The 20,226-nt window shown below is 47.0% G+C and overlaps 1 protein-coding gene across 1 annotated transcript; it reads left to right on the top strand.

Annotated features, from left to right (window-relative positions):
* The first annotated feature begins 13,546 nt into the window (after positions 1-13,546).
* Positions 13,547-19,181, top strand: ITPRIPL2 (ITPRIP like 2). Its single transcript, XM_041401584.1, has 2 exons — positions 13,547-13,642; positions 13,950-19,181. The coding sequence occupies exons 1-2, from the start codon at positions 13,547-13,549 to the stop codon at positions 15,531-15,533; spliced, it is 1,680 nt and encodes a 559-aa protein (XP_041257518.1). The 3' UTR covers positions 15,534-19,181.
* Positions 19,182-20,226: the final 1,045 nt, after the last annotated feature.

Genomic DNA, 20,226 nt, shown 5'->3' with positions numbered 1-20,226 from the left:
GAGACCATCACACACTGCACACTTGGGGCAACAGATTTTAAGAGACAAATCTCATGTTAAATGTATTTCATTTGGCTGAGGGCTGGGAACATCAAATACCAAGAAATTGCCATGTGAGGCCTGTGTTGGGTCATATCTGCTGTAATTGAAAGTGTTCATAGAGAGTTCTTTGTCCTCAGCAGCTGAACACATCCTGCACATTTGAGAAGGGTGTCAAACAGTAACACTGTCTCCAGCTGCAAGCATGAAACGTGAACTGAGAGGTCAAATCTGCTTTATGCTCCTGAGCAGGGTTTGTTCGTTCTTTAATGGAGCAGCAGATTTCTACCCATCCATTAAGGTGTGGGTGGGCTGTTCTGCCACTTCCAAAGCTTGTGCATTTTCCTGATCACTGGCAGTTTAGTCTTTTTTTGTTGTTCTTTTACACAGAAAATGGAGTTCCTTTTCATTTTTCTCATGGAAAAGGGACTTTTTCCTTTGTTTAAAAACCTATTTCAGATTTTGAAAGACTAAAGAAAGTGGTAAAAGGTTACAAAAGAACAAGAGGTGCTTAGTGCTGTACAATTCTATTGTACAGCTTCTGCAAGGCTGTAGTTACTTTTTTATGTTGGGGCAGAACTAAGCTGAGTAATACCAGCCATCCCAGCAGGGGTTAATGGCAGGCAGAGGCCAAAGTATATAGCTTGTACAAGTCTGTTATCATAGTAATCCTCAATGAACTCTGGTCGTGTTGACAGAGGAAGGGGAGCTTGGATCAGAGAAAGGCTGTGAAATGCTGCATTTTCAGGAAAGGGAGTGGGGAAGATGACTAGGTCTTCACTGTGCCTTTGAGTTCTGTGGCTTCCTTGTAAATGATAAAATACACACATAATTTGGGTTTTACAATATACAGTGGGATGAAATCCTTCCCCTCATAGTAGTGTGATGAGCCAGGGCTTGGTCCCAGTTTTCTCCTGCAGAAGCAGTTGTGTCTCTCAGTGGGGAGGAGCACAGGTACCCATCTGTGTGTGTGCAGGGCTCCAGGGCTGCTGCCTGCTCTGTGAACAGCATCTCCCCTCTTGCTGGCTTCCTCTGCAGGCAGCGTGGGGACGAGCTGGCTCTGTTCTCCAAAGCTGCTCCGAGTCAGAGGTCAGGGTAACGATGGTGCTGGGAGGGCAGTGACAGATGGAGCAGTGCCTGTGCTGGGCTGTTCCTGGAGCAGCATCTCTGCTCTGTCCGTGGGCACTGCAGAAGGCACGTGCGAGGCCTCACCGTGCAGCTCGGGCTGTGCCAGGACACGTTCCAGCAGCAGCCAGGCAGAAATCAAATCCCCGTGGCTGGGATTAATGAGGTGATGCTGACACAAGCTGAATGGACTTTTGTCAAGGGCATGTAGTGATAGGACAAGGGTTTATGGCTTTATGTTGATAGAGGGCAGGTTTAGATTAGATAGAAGAAAGAAATTCTTCGTGAGGGTGGTGAGGGCCTGGCACAGGGTTCCAGAGAAGCTGTGGCTGCCCCATCCCTGGGAGTGTCCAAGGCCAGGCTGGATGAGGCTCGTGGAAGGTGTCCATTCCCTCAGCAGAGGGCTGTGGAATGAGGTGAGCTTTAAGGTCCCACCCAACCCAGCCCAAACCACTCCATGATTCTGTGATTTATGATGCAAATGATGTAAAATGAGACTCATAGGATTGTTTGACAGACAGCTAAATCGTTGTCTGGGTTGGTCTTCCTTTTTGTCTGGAGTAAATCTGTGTGGCTCACTTGAGCAGACAGAGCTGGGCTTGTGATCAGCTGAGGATGTGCCATACAGTCCCTGTGCTGGGGATGACATGGTTTGTACATCTCTATTTGTTCTTAGTATTACAGGAGTTACTTAATCTATATGCATCTGCCTTGTAACTTGACTGTAGGGAAGACATAATTTCAAATGGCAGTCATTTTTTGTCACTAGCTTTGAAGTTGTGGCATGTCACTTGCATTGAATTCTGCACATATTTTTTAGCTTGGGAGGCTTAAAGGGCTGAGGCAAAAATATTGGCCAATTTAAAGGAGGAATATGTGTTATAAGGGAGGAGATTGTTTAAAGGCACTACAATTTTTCTGTTTGTTGCTTCAGTTTTCATTGTGTCTGACATGAAATATCTGAATGGATTTAGGAGAATGACAGCAGCTTTGTAGTTTTACTTCCAGAGCGGCAGAACTTAGCTTGTGTTGGAGAACGCTTGCTGATTCTCTTTTTTAGAGCTGTGGGGCTAATCTAGTGTTGAGTAAATGAATTAACAGTTCAGTTTCAGTGGGTAATGTATTTCTAAAAACTTGACTGTGTTCAAATGAAAATTCCAGTTGTTATTGTTGTTAGGTTCTTTCAATAAATGCAGGTCCCTGCTCACTTCAGTTGTCTTTGAGAACCACCACCTTATGCTACAGTTTTGCAGAGCAGGGGGGTGGTACCTCTGTGTCCAGAAATGCAGCTTATGGCAGCAGCAGTGTTTTGTTGTGTTAGCATGCAGATTAATACACCTATGCTAATACTTATAAAAATAGGGATTTTTTGGTTTTGAAGGTCTTTGTCTCATAAACTCTGGCCATAGCACTGCCTTTACTTATGCTTGTTCTTAGCTGGAAGTAAATGATGATCTCACGGGAGCCCAGGAGTCATGCAGTGTTCCTTGGAAAGGAGCTCTGGAGGTCGTCTTGTCCAGCCTCCTGCTGCACCCAGGACTGTGACCAGCACTAAAGCAGGTCAGCTGTGATTTTTTCCAGACAGGTGATGAAAACCTCCAAGGGCAGAAATTTCACAGCCTCTATGGGCAGCCTGGTCTGGTCCTGCTTTGCCCCACCAGTGGCACATTTTTTACTTTCCTGAACCTTCCAAGACTGTCACTGCTGCTGCTTGTTATGTCATGTAGCATCATGGAGATGAGTTTGCCTCCACTGTCGTGGTAAATACCCTACCCTTTGAGTAGTTTTAGGCAACTATTAGATCATTCAGGTTAGCTGTCCCTTCAATGCCTGCTTCCTGAACTGGCACAGAGGAAAGGAAGAGATGCAGCTGATGACCACTGTGACAGTCTCATTGTCTGCTTAAGACTTCAGGCTTCATATGTCTTCTCTCCTTGCTGGTATTTTCCACCCAACTGTTTGAATGTCAGTGATTTGTTTTTCAGTGTTACTTGTGCCTAGGACAGATGGATTTATTGATTTTATGGTACAGGTGGACATGTGTAGTCCAAGATACTAATGAAAGCGAGTCATACATACAGTAGGTGGTTTTAATATTTAAAATACCTTTTCTGGGCTGTAATAAAAAGATTATTTCTGGCACTAAAAGTGCTTTTCTGTTTTCTCTGTGACTACTAGCCCAGCCACCTGCCTGGGCTGTCCAGGTCAGAGCAGAGGCAGCAGTGGGTGAGGGGGATTTGAATTTTCTTGCAGTTCATTTTGAAGACAAGCTCTGCCAGCAGTGTTTTAGCAAGCTGTCAAGAATTTTCCCAAGCATGTGGCTTGAGGGCACCTGTATAGTCAGAGGCTGCTAACTGTATGTAAATGGATAAAATGTTTAGTGGAGTGAAAAGCCTTTGCTTATAGGTGCAGACAGATGTGCAGTGTCAAGGCAGATGACTCAGTCCTGTTGATCTTTGTTGCTATCTCTGCATTAAAGTGAGCTTCCTTTTTAAGCAGTAGCCTATGTCTAATTTAGGGCTGTGTCTCATCTTGCTGATGATAAATTGTTTCCCCCCTCCTGTGGGGCACAGCCATGCTCCTACCAGGTCTGTGGCAGAAAGGCACTGGAAATACAGTTTGAGAGGAGCTAAATCTCCCTTGGGGCTGTGTTATTGTCCTAACCATACAGCACTCCTGGTATGTGAAAATGTGCTAACCTTGCTTCTTCTAAGTTGGGTTTTATCCAGCAGGATTTAAAATCACTGGTGAGATTATTCTGCAAGTGTAGCTTAAAGGCTTGATTCCAGCCCTGACCTGGAAAGGTAACTGCTAGTGACAGATGAGGAACTGTCTTCCACATCTCATCTTGTCAGCTCTCATTGTTCTGACTTTGGCAGGAAAAATGCTGTTTACTTGAATACTTTGAAGGTGGTTGAAAGCAGACTTTAGACATGGTTGAAATGTGATTTTTTTTTTTTAATTAATAACTGTCCGCTTTTCAATTCCTCCCACCCAAATATCTCAGCAATACTTGCTAATGAGAAATAATCATGTCTCAATTTTAAGTGACATAAGTGCTATTGTTTACACAAAACTTGAGAATCTTGTAAGACATGGGGCATATGCTTGGAGGGATAATGCATGAGAATCAGTTCTGCCTTCTCAGGGAGCCAAGCCTCGCAGAGGAAGATGACAGATACATGTGTTTATATACAGACTCTAGAGCTGGCTGTGTTTGCTTATCATTTGTCACAAATGCAGAGACTTGCAGCACAGAGCACCAGTTCAGCGTAAGCTGGAACACACGTTCCTCTCCAGCAGATGTGACACGAATCCCAGCACTCACTGGATGTTTCAGGCTGATGACCAGCAAGAGGATTTATCCTGGTAAGATGGAGCATTCTTGAAGCTTTCCTGTGGATTTCTGCTCCATTTGGGATTTTTCCATGGATAGGGCAGAAAAAGTCTGGCCTGGTTTTCAGCTGTATTGCTGGCAGGTCTCAGCTGCTGGAGCCGCTTCCTGGACTCATCTGATACATTGCTTGGATAGGATGTTGCAAACTCTTGGGATAAAGATGCTTACATGAAGCTGTTGCTTTGGAGTGACCTGATAGTTCATTCTTTCTTTCCAACTGGCTCATCGTTCTCCACAAACTTGGTATTCAAACAGAAATAACTCAGCAGACCCAGTGGTGAAAGCCCTGTGTGTTGTTTTCTGTGACTTTCCAACTAATAAGAAAATTCATGGTTATATTCTTGCCTCTTTTTATCTCCCTGCACTTACCAAAATACATGTGATATTGCTACAGACTTTGCTTTTAGATGATGTGTTATGACACCCTCCATGTGTCACCTAGAACTGACCTGTAGTGAGTTAGGAATAATCAGCAGAACTCTTAACACATTTGTCTTTCTGATTTACTAAAAAAACCTCAAAAAACCTAAACCCAAATAGTCTAATTATCCCAGCCAAGAGAAACTAATAGAACAAATTACACACATGACCTGTGTTATGAAAACTGCATAAAACCAAGAGAAGAAGTTTGCAAAGATTTCCTAGATATATTCATCCACATTGTAAAACCAGTGATAAATTTTCCTGCATCTGGCAATTATTATGCCACACTCTGCTCTTACTCAACGTTTACCCTGCTCATCTTAGGCAACAGTTACTCATCCCTGAGTTCTCTCACATACCAAGATATTAATCTGCTTCTCATACAGTCAGTCAATTATCTGGAATTGCTGCAGCACACCAGCACAGGCTTGATTCAGTATCTGTTTTTGTTTCCGTTCTTTTGTTTGTTGTTAGGGAGAAAGAATCTAAAGTGCATCAAAGTCCATTTGGTGTCTGGAGCTGCACCCATGCCCCTGCTTAGCACCTCTGTGTTTAGACTTGCATGTTCTGAGGTTTTAGAAGTCACAGCCACTACCCATCTGTATTTGCCTTAAATCAAACAACTTCTTAAATGAATTTTAGGTGTTTCATTTTTCTTTGCATTCTTGGACGTAAGTTGTGTCTGATTTTTCTCGGGCTTTGCTTTCCTTGGCTTCTAAAATAATTTTATAAGGTGTTGCTTATTTGAATCACGTGGCCATTGGCAAGTCCAGCTGTGCCCCTTGCCCAGCAGTGCCTTGCTTCAGGGAGCTACACACACAACCAAGGTCTGCTCCAAGCAGCAAAACACAAGTGGAACCATTACCATGACAATTGACGTTATTGATGGGTTGGTGGAAGTATCTGTGCAAACACAAACCAGTGTGTGCTTCTTTATCACAGAGCTCTGCTGGCTCGAGGAGTGGGCCATGTGCCTTTCACTCAGAGCCTGCTCACAGAGAGGAGAGCTGCTGTGGCCTGAGCCACGCTTGGGGTGCACTCACCTGCACCTGGAGAGCTGACAAGGGTGGCTGGGACACACTGTGGTTGGAGCCATTTACACCTAGGGCTGGCAAGACACTTTTACTGGCCCCATCTTCACCTGCTGGGTGCTCTCCACTCTCTTGTAGCATGCAGAGGGCACACAGGTGTATTCTTGTCTGTCCTGGACTCAAAGCCTTCCAGCCCTTCTTGGTGAGCTGGTGACCAAGGGTGAGCTTGCACTGCTGAGCAGGGCCTGGGCTTCCCTGGAGCAGAGGGGAGGAGGTTTCATGCTGTCCCATGACCTGCAAGCATGGCTGGAGGCCAGAGAGGACAGCCTGTCTGCCCCTGGGCTCCCACATAGTGAGCCACTCTATGTTCAGGTATGTTTTGAGCTGGATGCCTTGCCTTTGGCTGATGGATGAGGACAGGCACTAAAACTGAGTTAGGCACATTTCTACTCCCTGCCTTTGATCAATGGAGAGGTTGTAAATGGACTTGTTGCCTGGCTGTTTTGGGACATACCTATTCTCTGCAATATTCATCTACTTGGGGAGCTAAATCAAGGGAAATAAATTCAATGAAGCACTCAATTATCACAAATAATTCATTGTTCTCTAATGTATTTAGGAGTGGTATTCATAATACATTTATTTGGCTTATAATTCATAAACCTGTCCAAAAATTGATCTAGAAAGAGGGTTTATTATTTATTCCAGAGCCAAAGGCTAAAGTGCTGAAATTGTGTGAACTGAAATCTTTTAGCAAGATCAGATACAACCCTTAGTATTTCATACTTCTTAAATGACTAAAAATCTTCCCACAGAGATGAGCTGTTGAAGCTGTGCTCCCCTCAGAGCACATCCCAGAAAAGCTGTAACCACAGCAGAGCACAAGGTATGGATATTTCAAGTGTATAACTTCCAATATCAAAGTGCTCTCAGACAGAGCTTGAAATTTGTGCAGCCTGAGGCAGCTCTCCCCAAGCCTCTGTTATCTGTCATGCTGTGGCAGCAGGCAGAGCAGAGACATGGAGGGAAAAACACACGAATATGAGGACAGTGTTGTGTCATTTAAAGAGATGCAATCTGAACAGAAGCTTGGTTTTGGGTAGGTTCAGTTCTTTGTTTTTCAGTCCATGCTCTTCATTCTTTGCCCACCATGAATATCCCTTTTCTGTGCTAGCCTGGGGATCAGAAAATTATTGCAGGGTGGCTGGCACATCTGTGCTCTGCAGCACCACACCCACAGTCCCTAAAGAGGGATGCTGCAATGTGCTCAAGTCTTTTACTGCTCCACACTTCCTTTAACATTTACGCCCTCCTTCAGCTGCAAGCGTATTCTCCATTCAGCTGTAAAGATCCCATGGGCACTGGCGAGCCTCTGGCTAGGGAAGGGGCTGGTTCTGGGCACTGCAACATGTACCCAGGGCTGGTGAGTTGTTTGTAAAGCCCCCACTGAGGGATCCACTCCCTTGCACGGGCGGGACCTCACCCAGATGATGGATGTGTCTGTTCACACAAATGCTGAGGTGGGGAAAGTGAGCCTTTTGCATTCACCATTCTCCTCCCCTGTTTGCAGGTACCACTTTAGGGATAGCAAAGGGAACAGAAGACAGAGTGTGTTCAGGAAGGAAATAAATAACATTCAAACATGAACCAGCTTGTTGCAAAGGCAATTTGTTCTTGACCTCAGTCTCCCTTAGCAGAGCCTGAGCCATTCCTGTTGTTCCAGTGGGTTTGCTTTGCATTTGTATCTATGTGAGAAATTTTTATTTTACAGTTCCAGGGAGTAAATATGATGCCTTCTGTATCATAAATTTAAAAAAAATAAATTTAAATTGAATTAGGTAGAACATGAAAGATGTTCCCACCTCTGTTCAAGTGGTTGACACTGTAGTAATGAAACCTATGACACCATATGTAAAAATAGCTGTCATTAAATGAGCTCATCTGAATGGCCTTAAAGATAGGAATATGCTGCCCTTGCTGCCTTGCAAATGAAGTAATTGTGTTGCTTTGCATCGATCTGTGCAAAATTTAATCTTAGTTAAAGAGACGCAGCCTGAGAAATCACTGTGGAGAGATGCTGGGAAGAGATCAAATGTAGCCGTCCCGGTGAGATTTCAGGCTCCATCACTGTACTGCTCGTCCCCTCAGAGGGCAGCCAAACAGGTAAAGAATTTACTTTGAACCAGGAAGATTACAAGACTGAGGGTGATTTTTAGCCATGATTTCAACAACTCCATGTGCAGACATCTCCTAGACCAGGCACTGTGCTGCAAGGTTTTCATTTCAACCGATGCTGAGCAGCACTGGCAGCATCCCCCCAGCATCTTTCCACCCAAATTGGGGGGGCACAGGACCCTGCCCTCTGCAGGCTGGTGTCACTGGGGTGGTTTCCTGATGGAGATAACCCAGCAGGGATTGCTGCCAGGCTCCATGTGTGGGTTTGGGTGTGGTGTGAAACCTCCTTGAGCCCAAGGACCTCTGCTCCTATCCCTCTGGGAATGCAGTGAGAAACAGTGCTGGCTTGGGTCCTTTGATAGTTTGGGGTTGCTTTGTCTTCTCTGCAGGTCACTTTCCTTTTAAGCCATTAGTTTTCTCCCTCTCTGTCCTTGGCAGGATGAGGTGAGGGTCCTGGACAGGGCTTCCTAGAGCTGCCACTGCCCTCCAGCCCTGCAGAACAGGTGCTGTGAGCCAGAGCCTCAGCTTTTCCCACCCTAATTGCTGGGTGCTGATAAGCCAGTTTCCCCAGACAGATCCTCCCTCCCACGCTGTATTTTCCCTCCTTTTCCCTGGGTGGGTGATCCAGCTCAGGCTCATCAGGAGAGTGTCAGCTGAGCCAGGATCATCTCATTATTTGGGGCTGTAAGCTGATAACAGAGCTTGTTCCCTGTTGTGTGCTTTGCTTTGATTCTCTGAGCTGTGTCTCATCACCTTGTGCCTAAACTTCATCTTTATAGCTCACTGCTGCAGGGTATTTGTCAGGCACAAAACCCCTTCTCTAATTTCATGGCAAGCTTAGGGGTGCATAAACCCAAAGCAGAAAGACCCAGTAATGACAGTCACTGGAGGGGACAGGGGCAGCTGCTGCTGCTTTGCTGTTCTTTGAAAGCCACCAGTGACACTGACACAGCCCTGCTGAAACCAGCACAGAGCTGTGGGACAAGCTTCTCCAGCTCCCTTGTGCTGGTTGTGAAAAACAGAAATGGCACAACCCCAAACTGGAATAATGAAACTGCTAAGATCCTCATTTAAAATACTCTGCTTGAATCAGTAAATTAAGCCTCAGCTATGCGATCATTTTTTATTAGTTAAGCAAGTTATGGTGCAAATGCACATTTCAGTGACTTCACATTAATTAAATGAAACTGTTTCAGTCACTGATTAACTTCACATTTGAACACACTCAAATGTGTCCAAGTTTAATTACACCTGTATTAAACTGTTTTTTGTTAAACTATTTCAACATAAACACGTGCAAGGTTTGGCTGTATCCTGATGCTTTTTAAACCTGGGGATTCCATAGTGGGAATCCTCAGACCCACAACATCTGCTGAGCTTGCAGGTGACAGGGAAAGGGAAGGGCTGAGGAGCTCCTGCATGGAAGGTGACACACTGGGGCCTTGTCACTAGCACAGTGTGGTCACCTCCTCTGCTGCCTGGGAGAATTAGCAGGGCTTGTTGGCTGGAGTGTTTGGATACAGCACTGGAAGCTGTGACTGCTGTCATTCAAATGTGGATTACATGGAAAACTGAATTTGAAGTGCAAGACATGCAGTCTCAACCTGGAGAGTTTTCGTGTTTCCATTTTCAATGTAAGAAACATTCCCCATCACTGCTGATAACCCTTGTGTATGATGGTTGTGTACTTGCACTCTCCTTGCTGAAGGATGTTTTCTTTTCATGATGCTGTAGTTGGAATTCTTCACAACATGAGTCACTTGAGCTTCATGGAGAATGGGCCAGCAGAGTCCCAGACTCACAGCCCGTCAGAGCTCAGCGTGCCAATGACACTGATGCAGATGGACTGGGGGTTTCATTCCTGGTTCATTGCTTGGCTGGAAACACATGGGCATGTCTTCCTGAATGCCAGGTAAGGGGTAAGTATAAAAGACCCACTCAGACAAGTTTCTATGCAAAAAAGTAATCCTTGAGGGTTTTCAAATGATGTGGGATAAACTGGAAATGAACCAGCTGATGCTGGTACTGACCACCAGCAGAGAGCCAGGGTATTTCTGTTTGTGATAAGGACAGGCTTGGACAAGAGATTGTTGTATGAATTACTCAGGAAGCCATCCTTCTACAGAAAGGAAATCCTGTATTGGGCTGTCTGTGGGTTACAGCAGCCCAGTCTGCTTGCAGGCTCTCAGATTAAGGAGTGCTACACCCTGCTGATAGTTAGTGAGCAGACTGGCAGAGGTGGCAAGCACGTCCGATTTAGTAAACAAAATATTTTAAGAGAGAATGTGCAGTAACACCCCTACACCCCAAACTCCTTCACGTCCACGCAGTGCTCTGGAGGTCTGGCTCCCTCAGCTGTTTGTGGTAGCAAGACACCCTCTCCTGTTTTCCCATCCCCTGCTGCTGTGACTGGCAGAGATCCATTAGTCCACAATAAAAACTGGATTTATGTCTGTCTGATGCTGTTGGTTTGTATTGTAGTTATTAGTATCCCATAAAATCTGGGAGTCAGAGGAATGGCAGGCAAAGGATATTTATTTTGATTATGGCATCTCCTTGGCTGGACCATCCAGTGGGCCATGGGAGATATGTGCTGGTAGCTTTGCTTTCAGAGGAAATAATTAGAAGAGTAATTACTGGGATATGAAGCCAATCATATACAATCATTAAGACTTGTATTTTTTTGCAATCAGTCATTGGACTTTTCAGCTACAGACTGTTTAATAGTGCATTATGAGAAGATGGAGGTATAACCCACTTGCTGTAGAAAAGCAGCTGCACAGCACTGGTGCAGGAAGGGGTCCCCAGAGACTTCCTCCTGCACAGACTGTGCAGCTGTGGTTCAGCAGGGCAGATACCAGCCTGGGATAGCTGGCAGGAAACCTCAGGCTGGTGTCTCAGGTAGCTCATAAAAGCATCAGTCAAATACCATCACCTGTTTGTGCCTTCTGTCTTTCTACTTCCTTCTGTCTCCTCAGGTGCTGTGCTCTGCCTACGTCTGACAGCGGCTGGTGTACTGGAGCATGAACAGATCAGTCACACAGATGTATGAAATACTGCCAGCTGTGGAGAAACTGTAATGGGTGCTCTGACCCACTGCTTTCTTTTACCTCTGCAAATCTCCCCCAGAGCTATCATGAGCTATTTTTAGCTCAACTTGTTTAAGAAGAACATTATTCCTTATTTAGTGAGCAGGATATCCTGTATATGGGACATTCTGGAGTGAGTGTTTAGATAACAGATTTAAACAATGGGTGATTTAAACAATGGTAGTAAAAATTGATGTTATGAATTCTCTCTGGTCACATTTTTGAGGTCATGTTTATTAGTGTACAACCTATTATTTCTCTTGAGTACACAATTGCTATTAAAAACTTCATAAAGCTGAGCACCTCTGGGACGTCTCCCACCTCTGATGTACTCAGAATTTTTCCCAGAGACTCACCCTGTGCTCAGGGAGTCATGAAGCAGCCAAGGTCCCAGAAAACAGGCCACTGGCTATCTCTCATCAGCCCAAGGCTCTACAGATTTCATCTTGCCTCCAGCTGAGGAGGAGAGAAAGGACTAATTTAATTTAAACAGCATTGGTAAAAATCAGTGCTGTGGATTCATTCTGGTTCTGATGTCAAGGTCACACAATTAGCATTCAGTCTGTTACTCTGCAGCCTGAGAGAGTCTGCCCCAGCACCACCTGGGCATGCAGGAGCTGAGCCTGTGTCTGCACTGCCAGGCCTGGCGTGGCTGGTCAGCTCTTGGCCAGCCCCGGGGCTGTGCCGCTGGCTGGGGTGACATCTGCATGTCCCCCAGCCCGTGGGGCCCAGGGCTGGCTGGGAAGCTGTGGCACTGCCCTGTGCAGAAATCCCAGAGGGATAAGTGCTGTGCTGGTGAGCTCTAGGTCCCCCGTGGGCAGCAGGCATGAGGGGCTGAGCCAGCTCCTGCAGATGCAGCTGTCTGTCTCCTGAGCGTGGCTGTGCAGCTAATCAAATCAACCCTGCATGAAAAGAGAGTGCAGCCTGTCTTCAAAAATCAGTGTGCCTGGAGCAAGGCCCAAAGGCATGGGAAACATGCTGGGCTTGAGGGTGAAAAAACCCCACAGGCTAGTAAAAATTGAATGTATGAGCCAAGGGTTCACAGAGGTCAACAATATTTTCCAATAAAACATCTTGAAGGATTGGTTTAATACCAGGACAGCTGTGTTATTTAAACAGTTTGGAGTTTTGGGGGTGCAGGACAAAGTAAAGTGATGAGCCACAGGCAATAAGCAGAACAATGAATGGTTTTGTCCCCTCATTCAGCCTTGTGAAGAAATATAAGAAAACATGAAATAGGGAGTGGGAAAGAAAGATGCTTTTCATTTCCTGGGTTTTCTTTGCAAAATATGGCTGTTGTGAGATCATTATTTCTGAGTAGCAAGGCTATGGACTTAGCTGGCTGGAGCTGTCAGAAAACATGCTTTTGGTTGTAGGACATGGAATATTTTGCTGGCTGAGATGTTATAAAACTGCCTGCAGTTTCTTGCCTTTACATCTGCTTTATTTTTAATCTTAAAAATCCCACTCTCTTGATTGTAACTCCAAGAGTCAGAGTTGGAGTGATTAGGACTTCTCTTTGTATCTCTTAAATGTACTCTTAACTCTCACCCTGGTTTGGTTACCTGTGAATTAATTCAGGCTGCTTGACCTTGGTTACCTAGTTTGCCTTTGTGTGCAGCATCTTGGCTATGCAACATATGCTACTTCCTGTCAGGTTTGATTTTTATGTACCTAAAGTCATATTTTGTTTCATATAAACACAATTACATAACCAAACTTTTGTATGGCATATCTCTTGGTTCTCTGACCCATTCCTTGTTACAGCATTTGCAGCTTGCTGGGTTCAGTCTCTTTTGTTCAAGCACTGCTTTTCACCTACGTGGAGTCAGCCAGCCAAGCCTTGGTGAAGATACAGCAGCAGGAACTTTATCACCCGAAATTAAACCGAGCAGAATGCTTACATAGATGGTCCTTAAACTTCAGCAAACAGCTTCAAAACTCTGTAAATATTTATTAGGCAAACAGAAGCTGAGGATGATGACCCTGTCCCCATCAATATTTGAGACAGTTTAACATACTCCCTGCAAACTATGTGTTTAAAAATCATCTCAAGTATCTGTGTAGATTTAACCCCCGGGGTTATTTCTTCTCTCTTAATTTGGTAATAATTTGGGCACAAGGTAAAAAACCCAAGGCTTTTGAATGATTCTATGACTGCAGGCAGCTGTTAGTAGGGCAGCAGCCCGTACACACCCTGGCGCACTGGCACTGATGGTTTTGCTGCTCCTTTGGCACCGAGACCCTCCGGCAGAGCTGGGAACTGGATGGACTCGCCTGCAGTGGGCCAGGCCTGTAACACTTTGAGGAAAAACGTGCAACGTGGAGCTTGTGACACGACACCGCCGTCCCCTCCTGTGGGGGTACAGAAACTCGCAGCTTCACACCAAAACTCGCTGCAGGACGCTGTTGCAGTGAGGGGCGCACGGAACCCGACTCTCGCTCCTCTTTCGGGGCTGGCACGGGCAGGGCTGCGGGGGGCTCTGCCTGCCTGGGCGGGAAGGCGGGAAAGAGGCAGATCGGGAAAGCGGGAGATCGGGAAATCGGGAGACCGCGCAATCGGGAGACCGCGACCTCGCGGGCGGCGCCGCTCCCCGCCCCGGGCCGGCCCCCGTCGGACAACGCCCCCGGCCCTCGGGCCGACGCCCGCGGCATTTCCTCTGAGCTCAGCCGGCGGCTGACGCGGGGCCGCGTCCCTCGGAAGAGGAAGCCGGCAGCGGAGCGCCCCGCGGCCCGAGCCCCCGCCGCGCCCTGCCCGTGCCTCCCCTCCGCGTGCGGGGCTTCTGGCCGCTGCTGACCGCGCTCTGCACCGCGCTCCTCTGCCTCTTCCAGGCGCTGCGCGGCAGCGCGGCCGGCGAGGGCGCGGGGGGCCCGGAGGACGCGGCGGCGGAGGCGGCGGGGTCCGGGGTGCCGCTGCTGAAGGGTTCGGCGCTGCTGCTGCTCGGCTGCCTGCTCGCCCGCTGCTACGGCTTGGCGGGCGGCGGCCCCCGGCGCGGCGGGGCGCGGTGCACGACCGGGGCGCGGCGCGGAGCCCTGGAGCGGTTCCACGCGCGGCAGCTGCGGGTGTCGCCGCACGTGCTGGGGCACAGCAAGGCGCACGTGGGGCGGGTGGTGGCCGAGCTGGTGCGCGCCGCCAAGGCGCAGGGGCTGCAGCCTGGCCCGCTGGCTCTCAGCCTGCGCGGGGACTTCGTGCGCATCGGCAGCGCCTACGAGCAGCACAAGGTGCGCAGCCCCGACTGCTTCGACATCCTGGTGCCCCTGCGGCTGCCGCCGCACCTGGAGCCCCAGCCGCGCTGCGCTGACGGGCTGGGGCCATGCGGCGCCTTCGTCTGCGGCCTGCGGGCGAGGGACGGCTGGACACGACGCTGCCGGCCCTTTGCCGAGGGCTTCTGCGTGGAGCTGCAGGGCCGCAGCCACCTCTCCTCGGGGCTGGTGCTGCGCTGGTTCCAGGGCCATCTGCAGCGGTGCCTGGGAGCCGTGCGCTATCGGCTGCAGGAGCGGTGCCGCGTCAGCCTCTCGGCGTGCCCCGGGCAGCCGCCCACGCTGCACATCCTGCCCTGCTCCGACTACGTCTGCTGCCACATCTCCATGGCCGTGCGCCTCATCCCGGCCATCCCTCTCGGCGACGCGCTCTACCTCACAGCCCTGCCGCCCGAGGGCCCCCACGGCTCCCTGGCCCCCGAGGCGCTCTGGGGCCTCAACGCCTCCCGGCAGGAGCAGCGGCTGCTGGGCTGGCTGAAGGAGCAGGCCCCGGCCGCCTCCTGCCACCTCAAGTGCCTGCAGATCCTCAAGGGCCTGCGGGACCTGCGCCGGCACGGCCTGGAGGAGCCCTTCTGCTCGCAGTGGGGCCGAGTGCTCTCGTCCTACGTGCTGAAGACGGCCCTCTTCTCCCTGCTGCTGCGGGGGCCCTTGGACGCCTGGGATGAGCAGTTCCTGGTGGAGCGGCTGGAGGACCTGGTGCTGTACCTCAGGGACTGCCTGCGCAAGCAGGTGCTGATGGATTTCTTCCTGGGCAACACCAGCATCCCCGAGGCCGTGGCGCTGCCCCGGTTCCTCAAGGAAGCGGCCCCTGTGAACTTGCTGTCTGCCTTCGACGGGCCCACGCTGGACCTCGTAGCCTTCCAGCTGATCAGCACGTGGATCCAGGCCCCGCACATCATCAGGATGTACAGCAGCCCGCGGTACTGGCGCCCGGTGCCCGCCCCGTGCCGCCACATCGCCGAGGCCAGGCGGGAGCCGCCGGCGGGAGAGTGAGCTGGTGGCGGGAGAGCCGCTGGCACCGGGACTCTGCCGGGGCGTCGCGCACCCCGGCTCGCCGGTCTGCAGCAGCCCTGTGCCTGGGGGAGCTGGGACTGAGGAACTGGGCTTCCGTGGTTCTGTTCCTCGCCTGAGAAGAGCAGGCCAACACTTAGCGAAATTGTGATTCTCCTTCTCATGGGTTGCACGTGGGAAAATTTTGACTGTTCTGGGGAAACGCCTTAGTCCTCAAGTGTTGCCTTTGGTCGACAGTTTGGAAACTAAAAGGCTCAAACTGACATTTTTAGAAATCCATGTTAGCTTCTTGTCTTAGTGGCAAAATAGAGTTTTTTTCTGAGATTTTCTTTTTATGATACAAAATCCATGTGGGATTTAAAAATCTTCCAAGTGCAAACAGCACCTCCCCCATCCATCAATGTACCAAGATGTTCCTAAAATGTGATAAGCACTAGAGCATGGGTGTGGATCACAGTTTGAAATGCTCAATGCCATGCTTTAAATTTCCTGGGTAATCTAGCACGTTGTGCTAAATAGAAGTGTTACACATGTTAATGTAAACTTGAGGGAAGAAGTGAAAATGCTCTGATAACAGGATGAAAATCTAGTTTCATATTTGTGTTCAAGTGAAGGTTATACTGAAGGATTGAAATGCAGATAGAAGGAAACAGATAGCACTTTATTTTCACAAAGGCCTTATTTTTAGGATAATTGGCTGCACTAAATATTGCTATTGGGGAGGCATTAGTGTTTTGTTAAAGGAGTAGTGGTTGAATTATCCCAAGGAAAACCTCTTAAAGAAATACTCTGAAGTCCATTTGTTTGTGGGTTCGAGTTTTATTATTTGTTTCTGTATTCAAGTATTATTTCCTTAGAATATGCTTTACCTCAAGGACCAACAACAAAATAAGAAATTCTCTATTATATTTTGGAACAAACCTTAAACCAGTCCAAATCTCAGTGCCATAAGTTGACTGTGGCACCCTACTGCTCCCTGGTAGGAGTTTGGTGGGATTTTGGATAACTGCCTAACCAGTTGTGTTGATCGTGTCAGTGTTTGAACCAAATAATATTGATGGGATTTTCTAGTCTATACTATAGCAAATTGTTATTTTGTTATGGGGAGAAGAAAGTAAAATATTTCAGGGTACTTCAGAATTATTTAGCACTGATTTGTGGTACAGTAGCTGTCTTGGGCTACAGATTCTGGTGCCCTCTGCATATAAATATCAGGCAAGTAATTGCCATTTTTTGTCTGGTTATGTCCCAGTTGCTGGAATAACCTGGTGAGTTGTGATGCAGCCAGGTTTGCAGGTGTCCTTAGCTACTACTGCAGGTGTGCCAAGGTGTCAGAAAATTCAGAAATTCAAATCCTTGGTTTTTTTGGTCACCTGCTCAAGTATTTGATGTATTTAGTCCCAAAATGTGTTGCTGAATTGCTGGTGCTCAGGAAGCTAAGCATGTGCCTTATTATCTGCAGTGCTGTGTCCTGAGAGAGCACTCCCAAATTGTGAAGGACCAAGTGTAACTTCTGGGAAGCTTTAGGATAGCCTGAAGTAACTAACCTGCTCTTCCTCTCCCTGGTGTGTTGGTGTGCCTTACTCACAGTTCTGTGCATCAGAACATGAAAGAAACATTGTCAAAATCTATGAAGCTTTATACAAATCTATTTTTCTAAACAGAAACACTCCCTAGGCAGATGTTTGCCTACTTCTATAACTGCTCTTGCAGTCATATTTTCAGGTAATTATGGCATAGGTCACACCCACAAGCTGGGTTATTTTTGTATTCGAAGCCCTGTGCTTCTTTCTGCAAATACAAATAGTGTATTTATAGGTAGTATTGATCAAATGTTCTTTGCACATGGTATTTAAGTCAGCTACATTGGTGTTTCTGGGTTGTTTTTTTTTTTTTTTTTTTTTTTGTAGCAGACCATGATATGTACTATTTTTGTAGGCTTGTGTTTCTTGGTATTTAAAATAAGATGCAGATCTGCAATCAAAGCCATTGAATCTTTTGCCCAGAGAAGAACTAGATGGCCAGCCCAGGGTATTGTGGCTGCCTGAACTCTTGACATGAAGATCCTTGAGCTGTTAATTCTGGCATCATGATCACTTCAGTCAGCTGTCTGTCCGTTTGTATCGCTGCAGCCCTGTCTCTGAAAATGGATCTTTTCTCTGGAAAGGGGTGTACATTTGTTTAGTATTGCCACAGTACATGGAAGCCTGTAATGGACTTGGTAAGGACTTCCTCACTAAAATGTAGTAAGGTCAGGAGAAGAGAGTTGCACTGGAAAATACATGACAAGAAGAGATGGTGGAGAATGTAAATAGTTTAGAAAATGAAAGTTGGACTGAGGGGTGAGTGACAATGATGGTAAACTCTCAGTGAAGATGCACTGCAAACAAGCCAAAGGACATGGGGTAAAATTGGAGAACTATTGAAAGCAAGTGGATTTGGAGTGTAGGGTAAAGAGATTTAAGTGGGTTTTGTTTTGACAATATCTCCAAAGCAGTTGAGTCCATCAGGGTGAAAAGTGAGGCAAACCCTCAGTTCATTAGCTATGCAGGTAGGTCTTCAGTGCTAGTTTTTGCTCAGCAAGGCATGCTTTGAGTTCATGGTGGAGAAAATGCATGTGTTTGCTTTCACCTTAAGCTTGGGTGAGCCTTCTTGAAATGAGGGGGCATCCTGCCATGAGGCAACGTGTGTGCACTTGGTGGCTCAGGTGTACAACTGAGATATTAAATGTATTCCCCTTATCTGCTCTAAAGCATGCATTCATGAATAGGATTGATGAGAGGAGCTGACAGAAGTTGGGTTTTTGTGACAGCATTCATCTTATTCCTCAGAAACATGACAGCACTGGTGCCTGCTGTTGCTGGAGCTGTTTCAGGGCCTTATCTCCAGGGATAGGTACAGAGAGGTTGACCCATATGAGTAATCCTGTGGCCCTTTTGCCTTCTTCCTCCTCTCCCAGCCCATGGATACACAGCAAGGTTATGCTTACCTGTTTGCTAAGGCTGTAGCTGTTAAAATGTACCATGGATTCAGTAGGGTTGCCTGTGTGTGTGTGTAAACAGAAACACAAACACAGAAAAAATGAGAGCATGTTATTTAGCACTAACACAGGCTCTTGGCTCTCTTGCCTGCAACCTAATTTTGCAAAGACTGTGCAAATGAAGTTGTTTTTATTGTATGTTGATTGGGAAGAGGAGTTACACCTGCAAGAGAATAAGTTAATTTACAGTCCCAACATTCATATACGTAATTTCATTTTGTGTTGAAAAATGCTCTCTTGTTTCTCAATGGCATTGTATTTTATCTGACCAAATATCTTGCAAACATTCCTTTTTTGATTTCAAATCTCTGTGGAGTAATGTAAATTTTAAGTATCTTTTTGTAATGGACATTCCTGGTACAACTATTTTTTGCTGGTTAATCATAAGACCAAAGAGGAAACTGAAGTGTTCAGCTGCTATTGTTTTGGTTTTTTAAGTGCTTATAGGCTCAAAGTGTCAGCCCAATTTAATGAAACGTTTATAAATTCTTTTCCTATTTAATTCCAAAGTACATTTGCACTTTTATTGTTTCCATAAAATGTTGGTGGTTTTGTTTGACTATTTCACTGTAATAATAAACAGCTGTGTTAAAGCTTCTGTGCCTCAAGATTTAAATTCTTTGTTGGCTTTTTTTTCACTAACAGCTACCTGCAGGCACAGAACTGTAATTGGCAGGTTTATGTGCTCTTTAGGAGGAGACTACTAAAGTGGCCAAATGATGGAAAAGCAGGAAGTCCATGCCTTGGGAGTTGTGCAGAGGGATGTGGAGGAGAGCCAGAAGGGAGAGTGGAGCAGGCACCGTCTGCGGTGGTGCTGACTTCTGAAATGGAGCACCTGGGCTTTGTGGTTGGCTTGCTCAGAGTTGTTTCCTTGGCTCCAGTGTTGGGTTGCTGCAAGTCTGCTCTTACTGGTGCTTCATTCCACAGTATCTGTGAGATCCTTCAGCATGGCATGTCCAGACACGTCTCCGTGCCAAACCGTGTAGTTCAGGCTTTTATTAAAGGTGGGAGAAGTCCTGCTGAAGCCAGCAGGAGCTTTGTGGATGGGACAGCAAATTACCTGGCCTTTACTAGTCTTTGTAAGATGCAAGAACTATACACACAGCTTTGCTGGTGTTCCCTATTAATGGAATAACAGCAAGACCCGGCGCTTTTAAATCATTGAATGAAAGCCAGGCTGGAAGTGGCTTTCTCCAGGTCTTTGTGTGCCTGCCTTTACCTTGCAGGAGCTGCTTCTGTGAGAGGGGCAGCAGTTGCTGGCACAGTGTGGCTAACGGGCTTCTTGCTGGCAAAGTCTGGGAAAATGTCAACATTTAGTGTCAACACTCAGACACCCAAGTTGGCATGATGAAAATGTATTTAGAGCTTCACCTCTAATAACATTATCTCTTATTAATGGCTTCCTTAAAAGCAATAGCCCTCTTCTGGTCTCCATTCAATCCTTGCTCTGAAGTTATTCTCTGTTTGAAGCCTGAGTTCCTATTCAACAGGAAAGAAACACAGTACTTTCCTTTTGTGATAAATCTGTTAACAAAAAATTAACTGGCCTGAGGACTTGCCTGCTGGGTGTTTAAAGAAAAGCCTGTTTGCATCCAACACATTGGATAAATTGTTTAAAATCTTTCCATCCTTGTG

Source organism: Onychostruthus taczanowskii, unplaced genomic scaffold (assembly GCF_017590055.1).
Source record: "Onychostruthus taczanowskii isolate IOZ18803 unplaced genomic scaffold, ASM1759005v1 scaffold19, whole genome shotgun sequence".
In the NCBI taxonomy this organism is placed as follows: Eukaryota; Metazoa; Chordata; class Aves; order Passeriformes; family Passeridae; genus Onychostruthus; species Onychostruthus taczanowskii.
Note: the sequence above shows the minus strand (reverse complement) of the source record. Positions and strands in the feature narration are given on the sequence as shown.